General features: G+C 35.3%; 1 protein-coding gene across 4 annotated transcripts in view; it reads left to right on the top strand.

The window, feature by feature from the left end:
* PHF14 (PHD finger protein 14) overlaps positions 1-15,589 on the top strand; it is a 156,169-nt gene that overhangs the window by 29,683 nt on the left and 110,897 nt on the right. For all 4 annotated transcript variants that reach the window (XM_064676454.1, XM_064676448.1, XM_064676451.1 and 1 more), the window contains exons 6-12: positions 3,555-3,666; positions 5,838-5,975; positions 7,848-7,994; positions 11,379-11,649; positions 12,228-12,334; positions 13,844-13,939; positions 15,482-15,577. In XM_064676454.1, the coding sequence (XP_064532524.1) occupies positions 3,555-3,666; positions 5,838-5,975; positions 7,848-7,994; positions 11,379-11,649; positions 12,228-12,334; positions 13,844-13,939; positions 15,482-15,577 (967 nt within the window). The remainder of the gene's footprint in view (positions 1-3,554; positions 3,667-5,837; positions 5,976-7,847; positions 7,995-11,378; positions 11,650-12,227; positions 12,335-13,843; positions 13,940-15,481; positions 15,578-15,589) is intronic.

Genomic DNA, 15,589 nt, shown 5'->3' with positions numbered 1-15,589 from the left:
AATGGATGGTAGAGTAACAAGGAAGATTATTCTTCTTTGATTACCCAATTTGTCTTAATTACAAGCTTCTAAAACATGTGCAGCTAAATAAATGAGCAGGAAAATATTTAGAACTGATATTAAAAGCAGCTGAAACTTCTTCAGCTGTGAACTTGACTGACTCATGCATGTTTTTTAATAAAGATTCAGGTCTGAGTTCACATATAGGTGGTTAAAGAAATGAGGCACTTGTGTGCCAATCACACTGAAATGGCAGTTTAAATCTGTAATACTGCAATACTTGGGTGACATGCACTAAAACATTTTGAGAAGGTCAGTATGAAGCAAGCAGCCAGCTGTTGGGTTTATCATAGATAAACTCCTACAGAGTGCAGCAGCATTCAATACACCAGTGAAGCATGAAAAGACTGTGCAAATTAAATTGAGAAAGCAACTGCTTGTAGAAGATGTGTATCTTCATATTGAACTTTGGAGGGTACATTTAGGAGTCTGTATTAAAACTTACTATCAAAAATCTCCAACCAGAACCTTGGATTTTTGTTAAGAATAGTAATTGTGGAGATATGTAACTTCAGCTTATAAAGATTTGTTCTATATTACACATTTTAAATTGAAGGAAGAGTATAGAAAGGAAGCCCTACTGAATTCAGATTTTTTTTTATTTACAAACAAGCAGTCTCTTTAGCTCAAGGTTACAGGTCTCATTCTGCATGTGGTATTTTGCTTTTAAAAAAAATTTTTTTCCCCTTTTGCAAACAATTAAAATATGCTCATTTAAATGAGGCGTTTATTTTAGTAAATGTCTAATATTTACCAAAGTACACATTTAAGCCTACACATAGGCTTTTTCTTATAGAAGAACATTTCTTTAAGGTATAGTAGTGATTTAGGCTGTGCTATTGCCACTTCCTGATACAGTGTGGAAGGGCAGAAGTGCTCCATTGCTCCCCCACAGGAATATCTTGTGCCTCCATTGGATAAGTGAGGAGCCAGACAGGAAATGTATTTTCCATATACTAATAAGAAGAATCTTATTTTTTGCATATAGCATTGTATTAAGTTATGAGGTTGTGCTGGCATGCTGGAGTGTTTATACTGTAATAAAACCTGTAATGAGCTGTACTCCTTTTCTGAGCAGCAAGAAGTTTGGCAGAACACTTGAGTATCTCAGCTTGTTCTCTGGCAGCTAGCAGGCTGTCATATTTGTACTTCGTTATTTACAGACAAGGTTGTAACTCATCTTTAAACTTTAAATTTTCTTTGCATCTTCCAGTTGTTAAAAGTGCTGTGACCCAGTCATTTTGTGCAGACAAAAATCTGTGCAGAAAAAGCAATGCAGTTCTTGCATGTAAATGTGTATTTGGGATATACATTATTCTCATTGTTTTGTGTTTTAAAGGGAATTTACCACTTAGTGTCTCAAACCTGAGTAATTTAACTGTAGGGTAAAAACTTGTTTTCAAATACACAGGTGAAAAGAGTCTTGTCAGATATGGTACTATGGATCAGTCAATGTTGTGGCTTATTTTAGGTTTACTGAGAAGTTTCTTATAGAGTGATGCGACTTCATGGCTTTTAAGTTGGTCCACCAACCTTGTGCATTGCAAGATCATTGTTTTCTTTTGTAAAGACTGGAATATATATGTATTTTTGAGCTTGCTACTGAACCTTTCATATTTTGCTTTTTTTTGATTTTGTTTGGATATATGATTCATAAATAATTAGTGCGAAACTTAATAAATCTGAATGTGATAAATTCCAGCATTGTAGGTCTAAGGACCATTGATGAGAAGCATGCTGCTTTGGGAAACATGGGAAATCAGGGCTACATGTAGCTCCTGAATAGTATAATCATCAGCTTCAGTATTTCTCTCATTTGTAGACATCTAGTTAATAATAGATTAATAAACATGCTGTTTTAAGTGCACCTGAACTCTGAATGTTACTGCTCTGGTCTAATTGAATTTTTTAGATTTGAATTGAATTTTTAGAGTGACATACAAAGGAAAGAGGAAGGAGAAGAGATAGGCTAAACAGTGGTAGAAGATTGGAAAAAAAGATCACAGCAGCATAAATATGGATTTGAGTAAGTGGTAACAGGTCTATACTGAAACCCTGGTGAAAGGGCCAAGGGAAGAAGTGTTTCTCATATCATCATGAGTCTTCTTGAATACAGGGAGTAGATTTTATTATTTGATTAGAATAGAACAGAAAGGAGTTTTAGTCTTCACTAGTGACATATTTGCTGTTAAATATTAATGACTGGTAAGATCGTAAAGTGCTGAATTAACATACTTGCTAAGAGTCAAACACAGGATATTTCAGCTTGGTTACGTCTGAAGTCCCTATGTCATGATTGTATCCCATGTCATGATTGGCATGAGCATTGAGGAGCTCGTAGGTTCAAGGTGATAGCTACGTATCTCTGCAATGGTAAGGCCATTTTCTTGAATATTTTAAGATAACAAAAAATAGCAGTCTTGACCTTTTGTCTATCACAGTTTGCTCCTACCTGGTGTTTTAGCAAGGAGTAGCAAATAGTTGCAGAATTTTGATAAAATTGAAAGATTATTTGAAGTAATTTGTCTTAGTTAATTTGAGTCATGCATACTGTCTGTGCAGGACAGATTTTGAATGTCCCTAACTGATGGTTTGTGACAATGAGAGTTGGATCTTCAAGAAAGTGTTCATTACATGAAGAAGAAGAAGATTGTCTTCTGCTGCAAGGCTCAGTTTTGGTAGCTGAGAGTTTCAGGAGATTAGAAAGATGTCTATCAAAGGCAGACTTCAAGCTGAAGCCTTTACCATTGTATGGTATTTAATTACTAGACACTGAGGTCCAGATTCATGCTGTCTCATTTTCTGCCCTTCTGGGCTGAAGATTTAGACTTACTACTCTGCAGTTTGTTTATGGCCAGTGAAGAAGAGTCCAACTAAGTGACAGTCTGTTCAGCTGAGTTTCAGATAGGCCTTTCTGTAATACCACCCAGATGTGTTTATTACTGAATGTAGGTCTTATCCACATTGCTTAAAAGTAGTTAGTTTTGATGATACTAACAGATGTAACTAACAGTGCAAAGTCTGACTGATGCTGTGTTTTAAGTACTTCGTAGCTGTATGCTCGGAGCTCAGAGTTGCTGTGACTACCTGTGTAATTTTGTTCTTCCCCTTCTTACACCCTGCCCCATCATGAAAGTGTCTGTCTGCCTTAGCTTTATAAGTAATATCGAAATCTTCATATACCTTTCATGTTGCATGAAAAGTGTGCGGAGCCCCATGTGAAAGCCAGCAGAATAGAAAGGTGATGGTAGCCCAGCCCTTGATCCAGACAGGCAGAGCAATACCAGTGGCTTTGAAAGGCCTTACTCTGTGGCTCAGTGTCTGAGCTGCTGAATTCCAAATAGGCACTCCGTCCCTGCTTCTAATGTACTTTCCTTCAAACATGTTTCTTCTAACATCTGCATCTTTTTTTTTTTTTTGAAATCTGCAAATGGTGAGTATACTACAGAATCAAAATGTTGATAACAGTAACCTAATTTTATCTGCTGTTTTAGGTGGGTCCATATTGTTTGTGCCCTCTACGTTCCAGGAGTGGCATTTGGAGATATTGACAAGCTGCGGCCAGTAACGCTAACTGAAATGAATTATTCAAAGTACGGTGCAAAGGTAAGTTTAGAAGAGGTGCAGTGCCAACAAGTTAGCTCTATTGTATGTTTTTACATATAATAGAATAACATGCCTCTTCCCAACTTTAATTTTTATAGCAATTTCACTGAGGTTCATGTCTAAAAATGAGATGAAGTTTGTTCATTGTTGTTATACCACTGCTCTTCCCTCTCTTACCAATTTCCTTACCACTGTTTTCCATAATTTCTGTCACTGTTTTCCCCCAATTTCCCTATTTTTTACACAGGTGCTAATTTATTTTAAAGGCAGTTTGACAACATCAGTGTAAAGTGAAGAGGATTTCTGAGATGAGAAATGAGAGGTTAAGTCAATTGAGAAAGGGGCAGATCTACATTCAGTAAAAGTTACTTTAGAGTCTATATATAAGCTAGAATGAATACAAGCTAGAATGCACACAAAAAGGTATTTACAAAAATCCAAAGCAACATGAACCCTTCAACATGAACCAAAAAATGTCATGAAAATTAAAATGGTTTTACATGTAAATGTTTTCAATCCAGATCAAAAGTGATCATGAACAAATGATACAGTGGGCAGAGGACAGGACTTGGTAATTTGCTAAATACTGTTTCTGTGGCTAATGTAGGGAGTGTGGAGAAGACATATCTATCAGGCTAACGTGAGGGAAGGTGGTTGTATGTCTGCAGCTCTATCGCTTCATTTCTGCAAAGTCAGTTTCATTTTCTGGAGTGTCAATTTGTTAAGTTGAATACTAAATGAAAATATATAGTGCATTTTTAAAAATACATACAGTATATAAAATAAATTAAAACACTTTGGATTGCCCATGTACAACATACCTGTATCAGGAGCATGGGCCTGCTGAGGCATTTAGCATTTTTTAGAAATATTTGTATAAAAAAAGTTTTGAGCAAGCACCCCAGACCCTGCAAACTGTTGTTGCAATGAATCATGCTCTTTAATAATATGAGTGATGTATAGGAGCAGGACAAAGAGTTTGAACATCTTTTCTTTCTGTGAGTAAGGCGAAAGTGAACTGTACAGATGATGACTCAGTAGTCTTGCAAAGCTATAAATGCTATTTGCTGTATTAAGTGTGGAAGTTACAACTTACTTAGCTAAATTTCCCCCTGCAAAACCAGCTTAATATAATAGTCTTTTTAACTTAATTTCTTATCTGTTACGTGTTGCAGCTACTCAGCTAAAGGGTGCCCTTCTAGTGTAACGAGTGGGTGTTTTGAGGTTCTTCTGTCACAGAACTTTCCTTGCCATTCCTTTCTGTTGTTGTTTAACTTCATACATGGAGGTATCTTCTGTAGATGATATACACCTTTGCTCTCTATTTAACGAGTAGGAGACTTAAGAAATGCATGCCTGTATAATTTTAGATCATCTTTGTGCACTGGATAGCAGCACTGCTTAAGCAGTGTTTCCATTTCCTGCTTGTGTGCTCATCACTCTAGTTTGCTGACACAACTGTTTGGTATGAAATTGTGGTGAGGAATGGATCTGACTGAAAAATAAGTTTGTTGGCTTTTTCCAGGTCACGTTAGGGCACGTCAGTTTGCTGTATTGCAAATGACTGTGCCTAGAATGCACATATCTGAAGCCATAGTGCCTTAATTAAGTGAATTGCAACCTTCTTTACTTATATTTATGATTTTTGAGTATTTTTTCTGCATTGTCACACGTCGACTCAGTCATTGTTTATGAAAAAGATAACTGCATAATTATCTATGTTTTTCAGTCCAGAGCACTGTTCTTTTTTTGTTATTTGCCCTCTGAACTTGTGAAACAATTGAACTTTTACTGAGGAATATTGGTTTTTATGATACTATAATATCAAACCTTATATAATATATATATATATACCTTATATAATTAATTGTGCTTGAATTGCTTGGGTGGTGTTGTTTCTCTGAAGGGGAATGCAAGATGTGGAGGGTCATATAAAAGTTCATCCAACATGCCGTTTACGTTGTTTAAGCACTTCACCATTGCTTGTTGAAAATTAAATCAGTAGTGGGGGTTGAGAAAGCATGAAGCTTTAAGTAATGTCAACTGTTGGGAACATACTTGGTTTCTGTACCACACAGGAATAACCTACCAGTTTGTTTTTTATATGTAAGATGTAAATTATCAAAATGCACCTGAAATATTTACTGTGGCATTTTCCATTCTTTATAAAGGAATGCAGTTTTTGTGAAGATCCTCGTTTTGCCAGAACTGGTGTCTGCATTAGTTGTGATGCTGGGATGTGCAGAGCTTATTTCCATGTGACCTGTGCTCAGAAGGAAGGCCTCCTCTCAGAAGCAGCAGCGGAAGAGGTAGCTATGGAAAGGATAGAATAAAAGAGCTCTATTGAAAGCTTATGAAGACAACGTGAAATTGTGGCTTTTTTGTTCACAGACCCTGAACACAGTTTTTGTAAATAGGTAGCAAGGAGACTGTACAGGGAGAGCTCTTTGTTCACCAGATTGTCCAGCCTGTGAAACAGAGTGGAAAAAAGGATAGAGAAAGTTAACACAGCAGTTGGCTTAAGAGACTATCAGTCAATAGAGACATGAATTCTAACTCTGTTTCGTGAACTTCACCTAGGGTGACATATTTACCTACCTGTTTGTGTAGTGTAGTAATCTCTGTTTCGTACCAAATAGGAGTTTTGAGAAATTAACTACATTTCTAATGTCAGTTCCAGTATTTTCTTCAAATTGCAGTACAGATATATGACTTTCCTTGTGGTAACACTAATCTTGGGAATCAGAATGGAAAGCAAATATTTCTGACTTACTGATAATTTCTTAATATCTGTTCTTAGCAGTTGTTCCCTGTAGTATGATCCAAAGCAATTTAGATTTGAAGCTCCAACTTTCCAGTTAATTTTTGCGGCATAAGTACTTTTTGATTCCCCGATTTCATCCTGATATGTATCATTTGGATTAAGCCTGTCATGTTTATAGCTGCTCAATTTAACTTACTGCTTTAGGAAGTACCACAGGTAACACAAATACAAGCATTACTTGCACTGTTGATCTTGACACTTTTGTTTCTGAAAACAGTGGACCACTAAGGGATTCATAAAGGAATCACAAAATACTTTCTTCAGTTAAGCTGATAAATACAAAGATAGCACACTGCCTCATTGTTATTGTCCTTAATAAATTATGTGTAATGTTGATTCTTCAAACACTCAGTGTGAATTTCTTCTAGATGTATGCATTTACTTGCCTTTCCACCTTAAAGTGTTACATGTTTTCTGTAATCAAAACATTTTTAATCAAGACCTCACACAATCTAATTTTAGGGGCTGCTAATTTTTGGCAGTAAGCTGTCACATACTGTGAAATATAAATATCAAAATAAAATGTGCTTGTAAGGAAAGTCTGTGTAGATTTTATTGGTCTATGTTTTATAGGTGGAGTAAAGGAAAAATTGGTAGGCAAATAATTTATTAATATTTTTATTACTTTATGAAGGTAGACTGCTTTAAGTTTTTTTTCTTAGTCTATAGATTTATGAGTGTTTCTACACTTTTGAAAATATGCTGGGAAGGAAATGTACTTCTCAAACCATATATCTTCTTGTGGCTCAGATATTTCTGGTCTGCTTGCAAGTTTTGCAGGTTCTAAAAGTTGCTATAAACTTACAGCCATGACGATCTGAATATCTGATGGAATGAACAGTGAAAAATGGAAAAAAACCCATCATCTGAGAGATGATAAATCATGTGAGGCTATAGCCACCAAATCAGTTGAAAGAACGTTTGAGAAATGAACTATATTGCCTTTGATATTATTCAGAATTGTTAAGTACTTGTAGGATATAGTGTAATAGACACAGCGAAGCAACAGGAAATTAACAATACATGTTATATGTTAAAGGGATTTGTACTTAGAGATTTATTTGGCTGCATTTTTTTTTTCTGGGAATGCAAAATAGCGCAGAGATTGACTAGTAGAGAGTTAAATAGTTAATGCATTTAAAAACATTTTGGGTCATGCGATAAAAACAATGTAAAACCAGCTTATATTGTAAATTGCATCAAGATGAAAAAATTGATTTAGAGTAATAATTATTTTAAAAACATGTCCATTTGAACATGTGAACTGATTGTCAGAATGTTTGTGCTGTTCAGAGCCTTTTGGCCTCGTATGTCTTACTTTATTTTCGTTCCTTCCCCTTTGTTTTCTCTGAAACAGGATATAGCTGACCCTTTTTTTGCTTATTGTAAACAGCATGCGGACAGGTTAGACAGAAAATGGAAACGGAAGAACTACTTGGCATTACAGTCTTACTGTAAAATGTCCTTGCAGGAAAGAGAAAAGCAACTTTCACCAGAAGCTCAGGTATTGTATTCATGACACAAGTGCCTCTGTTTAATCATCCATGCTAATCAAGACAGAAATAAAGACAATGGAAAAATGTTATTATAGTAGGAAATTAAATGTGAAATATATTGATAGTTCATGGTCATTTAACAATACAGTTAACTATTTGTAGGTTTTAGTGTCTAAGAACAATTCTCAAATATATATGTATATTGCATATTTCAATAAATATCAAATATGGATATCTATGCTTGTCTGAATTGAAAAATATTACTTTGGTTTTGAGGCAAAAAGTTGGTAATTACTTTTCCATTGTAATTCATAGATTTTGTTTAATATTTTCTTCAAGGTTCTTAGGAAAAAAAGATAGCCAAACAAAAAATTAGGCATATTTCTACATCGAAGATCAGTATTACTTCTTTCCTTTAGTATCTTGAACTTGGCAGAAGAGTTTAACTTGACTAAAATATTGCCTGAAGCGATAAATGTCCTGTTGATATCAAGATTTCAGTCCCTCTGAGGGAATCTGTGTACTTTCATATGTTTCGATATGTGTTCGTTATTATTTTTCTGATTCTGAAGAATTTATAGCATAGTTTGCTTCACTGCTTAGACTGAACTGCATTCCATGTAAAAAACAGACCTGTGTAGAAAAACATCTTGTTATCTGAATGAATCCTGTCTGATCTGTTGTAGCAATTAGCAGGTGCTGTAAATAATAGAAGTCATTTATGGGAGAGAAGTAACTGCTTTTTTTCTGACCTCAGAATTGTAGTGCGATGATTGGAAAATAAATTTCCATAATATCAAACTTTCAATTTTTAAAAAAATCATACCTTTCTAGTTCGGCAAGGATTTTTGACTAGGAGAAGAGGATGTTATTTGAAAATTAACTGTGCTGTTGAGAATGATTTTGAACATGAGGAAACTTATCGTAGAAGCATTTTGAATAAAGTATTTCTGTGGAGTACTGAGCTTCATGTAGCTTGATTTAAAACTGGTTTCATAATTCTTGCTGAATACACTTAGCTCTCAATTGCATCAAAATGCACCTGTGTAGGGGAGCCATCACAATGATATGAATACTACCCAACATAACGGTAAGTGCTCATTGTGCAGAATCAGTTTGGGTATAACAGGGCTTATTAGCTCTGCTTTCAGGCATATATTGTACACTGATGATAACGCTGATAAGTTCCTAGCATTTCTCTCTCTTCCTTCTCTTTCCCCCAAACCAAGACCCTGCAGTTATTTAATCTAAATTATTTGGATTAAATGTTTTGAAATGGAAAGAATGAATGCTGAAAACTGCAGGTAGAGTTACTTGACATGGTGTCATAGGCACCTTGTTACAATCATGGTAACTTGTGTACATTTTGTGCAACCACTTGTTTTCACTGTTGATGGCTTTGGTGTTGTATGAATTTTCATTAGTATTGTGTGTATGTCTGAGTTTATGTGGATGAAAACAAATTGGAAACTTGAAAAATACATATCCATGTCCAGTTGTATGTACTGAGATTTTATGAAATATTTGTCTTCGAGTGGCTTCTATGTCATTAAAGTGCAAAACTGTAAGGGATACTTAATACATACTAGAAATGTCTGACTGGAGAGTTGACACAAAGTGTGTCTAAATTCACCCCTTACCTTACCATATGTTGTCTGCATGAGGAAGTTAAAATCCCATCAGTAAGTTCAACCATTTTTTGTTAAATAAGGATTTTATCTGAGAAATAAGGATCTTGAGACAGCTTAGTCTGGGAAAAAAAAAAGGATTAAGAAGTAAATATATACATATTTATATATGTATATACATATTTATATATATCTGTAGTGTGTGCATATATATATATGGACATACAACAACTCATTGCCAGAGGATTTTTTTGGCTTAAGTAAGATTTATAAACATTGACCTAACATAAATAAGTATACAGTTGTACAACAAAGGATATTTGATGCCTTGTAGTCCAGGCAGGAAGAACTGAGACAATGGTGTGGCCCAAGAAAGTAAATCCCTCTAAAGAGTGTAATAACAAAGCAGTCTAGGACTGTTACTGATTGTTGAAAGATGTTCTATGTTGAAATACTCTATTAAAATATTAATAAAAGAAATGTACATTCCTTGAGCAAATTATATACTTGAAAATTGCTTAAATCCAAGTAACTTAAGTTGAGGATTCCATTTAGACATTAGTCATTTTAATCTGTTATCTATTCCTGCAATAAGGCTCAGGGTGTACAGTTGTATGACATCTTAAATGACCTCAAAGGTCTCAGAATTGAGCATGTAATCAGTAAAGAAGCTTTGAGCCATCTTTGGTCCTTCCAGTGGAGAATAAAGTGAAGTGGTGGCTGATGCCTGCTACTGTGGGTCCAAGAGAAAAGCCATTGGGGTCAGAGCTGAACTATATGTCACATTTGTTTCTTGATCATTAGTGTTCAAGACCTAGTAAGGTAATGTGTTAAACTATCTGCAATATTACCTTCAAGGATTCTGTTTGGAATCAGAGATGTTCTTAATCATAGCGTGTATATATATGCACACTTTTTTGCTTTTGTCTCAGGAGTATCTCACACCATATGGTGGGGCAGTCACATTAGTTTAGTTTCTTCTTTGTGCAGGCAAGTAAACAACTTCTAGCTGATAGTCAGCTGGAATTTTGCCTCTGAAAGTTTGTATGTTGATGTCATTTTCTGCCAGAATTGCCACTCCATAGAGTTCCCTCAAGACAGTATTTTCCAACTGTCAGTAACAGCTTGATCTTCTGGGGTAAATCTCCCAGATGTTCCCAAATATGCAGATGTCATCAACAATATATATTGTGAGCTTCTCTTGTCTACTTTACTTCTGTTTGGGTTGTGCTTTTGACAAATTATAATTAGCAAGTTTAACGTTTATAAGGAGAAGTGGCATTGAGAAAGGAGTTCCTATGAAATTATGTCAAATATGGCAAAAATGCTCCTCATCAACTGTTATTGCTCACATAAATAACAATTTAAAATGTATCTAAATGTATTTATGATAGGTCAACCAAGGCTTTTTCCAGTAGTGAGTTTTCACAGTCCCATCAAATTATCATTAGAAGGGGTTGTCTGAAAGCCAGCAGTCATCTCTGCTATTTTCATTGGTGGGGAGATCTCATCAAGAAACGTGTGCATAGCTCCAGAACCTAGTGAAAGGATAATGTAATTTGTGTATGCATTTTGAAGTAAAATGAAATGTCTGTTTTTAATGGCTGTTTCTTGAGTTGTAGAGTTCTGGAGTGAAAACGGCATTGATTAGACTGTGTGGCTTTTGAAATGAAAATAAAATGTGGATGCATTCCAAATTATAACTTAAAACTAATTTCGGATTGTTCCTTTTATGTTTTTAATATGTGGAATTCTTTATTGCAGGCTCGAATCAATGCCAGGCTCCAGCAGTACCGTGCCAAGGCAGAGCTGGCCCGCACCACCAGGCCACAGGCCTGGGTTCCCAGGGAGAAGCTGCCGCGACCACTCACCAGCAGCGCTTCAGCGATTCGCAAGCTCATGCGCAAGGCCGAGTTAATGGGAATTAGTACAGACATTTTCCCAGTGGATACTTCAGATACTAGTTCCAGTGTTGATGGAAGAAGAAAACATAAACAACCAGCTCTCACTGCTGACTTTGTGAATTATTACCTTGGTAAGGGTGAAAATGGCTTATTTTTCTCAATGAAAAAATATCACTTTGCTACACTGAGCTGTGCTAATTCATTGGCTTTTTTATTTTACTTGTGTTTGGTTGTTACTAATAGATAAATGTGAATTATGACTTTGTTTTATGTCAGTTATTTAAGTGCTTGGTATCTCTATTTACACAGGTTTTTTTTTAAAAAGACATTTCAGAAAAGAATAAAATCTTTCAAATATAAATAGGAGACTAAACTATCTCATTTAACAGGAGGGAATAGAAGCTCAGATACCTTTTGGTATAATATTTTTTCTTTAAATCCTCCTCCATTTCTATGTGGAATAGCACAACTTCATGACTGTTTGCTAGATGGCTGATCAAAGCTCATAGTTTAAACAACTGCAATATTTATGCAGCAAAATGTAAATGTTATGACTGTTCATTCTACTCAGTCTGTGTAATAAACCAGTAGGCCAGTTTTGTGTCATTGTATAGTTATAGTTTTATACTTTCTATTGCTTTTTTTTAGTGCATAAAACTTAAAAATATATATTCAAGAATAAGAAATAATGCGATTTTCTTTTCAATAGAGAGAAATATGCGCATGATTCAAATCCAGGAGAATATGGCTGAACAGAAGAATATCAAGGATAAATTAGAAAATGAGCAAGAAAAGCTTCATGTGGAGTATAACAAGGTGAAATAAAAGGGCTAATAAACCATTGTGCTGTTTTAGTATTGCTGCTGTTAACTTTGATAGCATTTTTCTTTCCATGAAAGAAAATGTCTTTGGAAAGCTGCACACTATTGCTTCTTTAAAAGTAATACTTAAAAACATATTTCTTCTTGTGAAAATATTCAGTAGTCTGTCTTCCCTCAAACAAGTGGAATCAACTTCTGAAATGTTCTGTGTTGACTGGACACAAGCTCTTTAACTGACCCCTCTGAGCGCTCCAGTACATGGACAGACAGGTCCCTCTCAGGAGTCAACCTGTGTCATAAGGTCCTTCTTTTTTTCCTTCTTTGTATGTATTTCACTTGAGACTTCGAGACAACGGAGTTTGACTCTTCACTCCCTCCCTCTTTCTCTTTCTCTCTTTCTCTCTCTCCCTTTTTTTGTTTGTTTTGCTTGTGTCTGATTCAGCGTTCTATTTGAACCTGCTTGGTTCTTTGCTTGGAGCCCTACTTGATAACTGGCAATCTAGGATACTTCGAGTGTTATCTATTTGTGTCAGTTCCAACTCTACTTGTGATCATCCTAGATTTAATGACTTGACTAATTTTTTGGGTGGAAATAATCAGTATTCACACACCTATAGTGTCTTCTGCATGTTTGTTTTGAGTATAACAAATTTGTGGTCCATAAATTATCGCATTGCTCCCCCAAAATGTTGCTCATGTAATTTTTAATTCATCATCATGGTTAAAAAGGAATTTTGTGCTTTTTTACTAAATAATAATTATTTTTTAATATTTAAATATTTTGAAACGTAGAAATACTGTACTTTTTATGACAGATGACATGCTGCAACTTGCCGAATTCAGCAACCTATCAAGTGATGGTTAATGATGACAAAAAATGGTGTAGCTTCTAATTCTTAAAATGTGTGTGTTTTAAATGAGAACATATGGAAAATGTAGCAGGAGATCCTTGTGAACTATGCAAAGATGATAAAGGAAAACAAAATTGTGCATGGAGCTTTTTAACATTGTGCATGGGGCTTCTGAGTGGGAACTAACAGTTACTTACAGAAGGAAAAAAAGAACTTTCTTTTTGCTCGTGTCCTTTAATACATTTTATCTCTTTCTGTGAGTGTGAGTGGGTGTTCTTTAATATGGCAAGACACAGTTTTAATCAATTTATATGTTCACTTGTTATAATCTTGCTGCTTAAGTAGTGTGGACAACATATATAAGATGTTGCTGTATTTTCGTTTTGCTCTCTACTTGACTTTGTGAAACCTTATTTGCATGCTGAAATGTTTCAAATCTTTACAAAACAAGTGGCTGCCCTGGTTTTTTATTTAGTTCTGTTGTATTACTGAATGGTTGCACTGATCTCAGCTATATTGATTTGAGTTTCTTTTTTTTTTTTAATCCCACAGTAAACTAATGCACCCTAGATAAGTAAGAGGTTGAATAAATTTTATTAAATAACTCTTAGTAAATTTTTATTCCTGTTTTTTTTTTTTCTGTAACTTTTCAGCTGTGTGAGTCCTTGGAAGAGCTACAAAATATGAATGGAAAACTGCGAAATGAAGGGCAAGGCATTTGGGCTCTTTTGGGTAGAATCATTGGACAGGTTGGTTGGTCATCCCCGTCCCCGCCCCCACACTTTACAGAAGAAGGCAGAACTAGTTTTCCAAGAATAGCCCTTTTTGTTTCTGTCATGGCCGAATAAATTGATTTGATTTGATCAGACCCAGGCTTTACTCTGGGGATAATGCTTTCTGATTGAAGTACCTAGCCTTCTGCAAACCACCTACTGGGAACCCGTAGCTTAATTTTGTTGTTGTAATAGTGTTCTTGTTTGCAAAATTCTTTCATTTGGTGGAAGTGATTGACCTGTCATTTGTGATGAACCTTAACATGAAGCGTTGGGTTAATCCTACTGGTTTTGTATCCATATTGTCTTTAGTTACTGTAGGCTTCGAATAATGTGTTAACTCTTTATGGCTTTCGTAAGACATAAATCCTTTTAAATGCAGTGATGGTGTGCAACGGGACAGAGTGGAATATTTTGATGAAATTAATTTAAATATCTAGGACAGTAGAAGATTTGGATTACTTCCTGTTGCCAACGATTATCTTTGTTCTCACTGATACAGGAAAAAAGAGAAGTGTAGATTCTTGCAGTGTTTTCAAATGTGTTTTATGTCAGAGGTATTAAAAGGCAATGTTTTGCGTATGAGAGGGAGATTGAAATAATTTCCAATTATGATTCAAGATTGAAGAAACTGCTTATTGTGAAAATGCAGTCATACAATTAGGACACAATTTTGTTGTGCCCTTTGGTAGTACTGAGTTTGTGCTGCTGTTCAGAAAATGAACCTTACACTTTATTTATGCAGTAGTAGTTCCAAAGGTATGCAAGCTTTTTCTAGTTCTGTTTGTCTGCCCATCTCTCCTGCTTGCATAGAAGAATTCTCACATAATGTATCTTTTGAACGAAGGATATTTTTTCCTCCTTTGAGTAAGTATTTAGAAATATATTTCCTAATGCAAATGTTAATAAATTAAAAAAAAAAAAGAAGAAGAAGAAGAGTTGAGCAGAATTCATTTACACAGCTTGCATGACATTTTTTTTCCAGTTGGTTGAACAGATGCAGACCCATGGGACTGCTGAGAAATGACTTTGATAGATGGTTGCTGTCTGAGAAGCCAGCATACTGCAGATTAGTAGAAATCCGAAGAGAGTCTCGTCTGCTTTGTGGAGGGCTTGGTCCAATAAGATAATTTTTCTAATTAACCTATCGAGCACCAGTGTAGCTGCAATGCTGCGGAAAATAAACTGCCTCAGTATTCTGTCAGATTCATGAATTTGCCTTTGCTTGTTTCAGCTCCTTAGACAAATGAATCCTTGTCCATCCCTCTATTGGAAGCTTGAAGAAAAATTCTAAAAGCTAGTCTTTCTGTGTGGTTTTTTTTTAATTGAAAAAATGAATATAAGATTACTTTATATTACTAAATCATACTGGGATAAATGTGTAGTCACTCTTGTCTGTAAAATAGCTAGCTAAGCAATCTCCCACTCATTTTATTTGTCCTTCATGCTTTGAGATGGGAGTGGTGTTCTTTAAAAGTGTCGAGACTCATGTGTACTGTATTTCTTCAAATCCAATAGAAATTGAACATACCAGCAATTTTACGGGCTCCTAAAGAAAGGAAACCAAGTAAAAAGGAAGGAGGAGCACAGAAGACATCTACACTTCCGGCCGTACTTTATAGGCAA

The sequence above is a fragment of the Pseudopipra pipra genome, chromosome 1 (assembly GCF_036250125.1).
Source record: "Pseudopipra pipra isolate bDixPip1 chromosome 1, bDixPip1.hap1, whole genome shotgun sequence".
Taxonomy (NCBI): Eukaryota; Metazoa; Chordata; class Aves; order Passeriformes; family Pipridae; genus Pseudopipra; species Pseudopipra pipra.
Note: the sequence above shows the minus strand (reverse complement) of the source record. Positions and strands in the feature narration are given on the sequence as shown.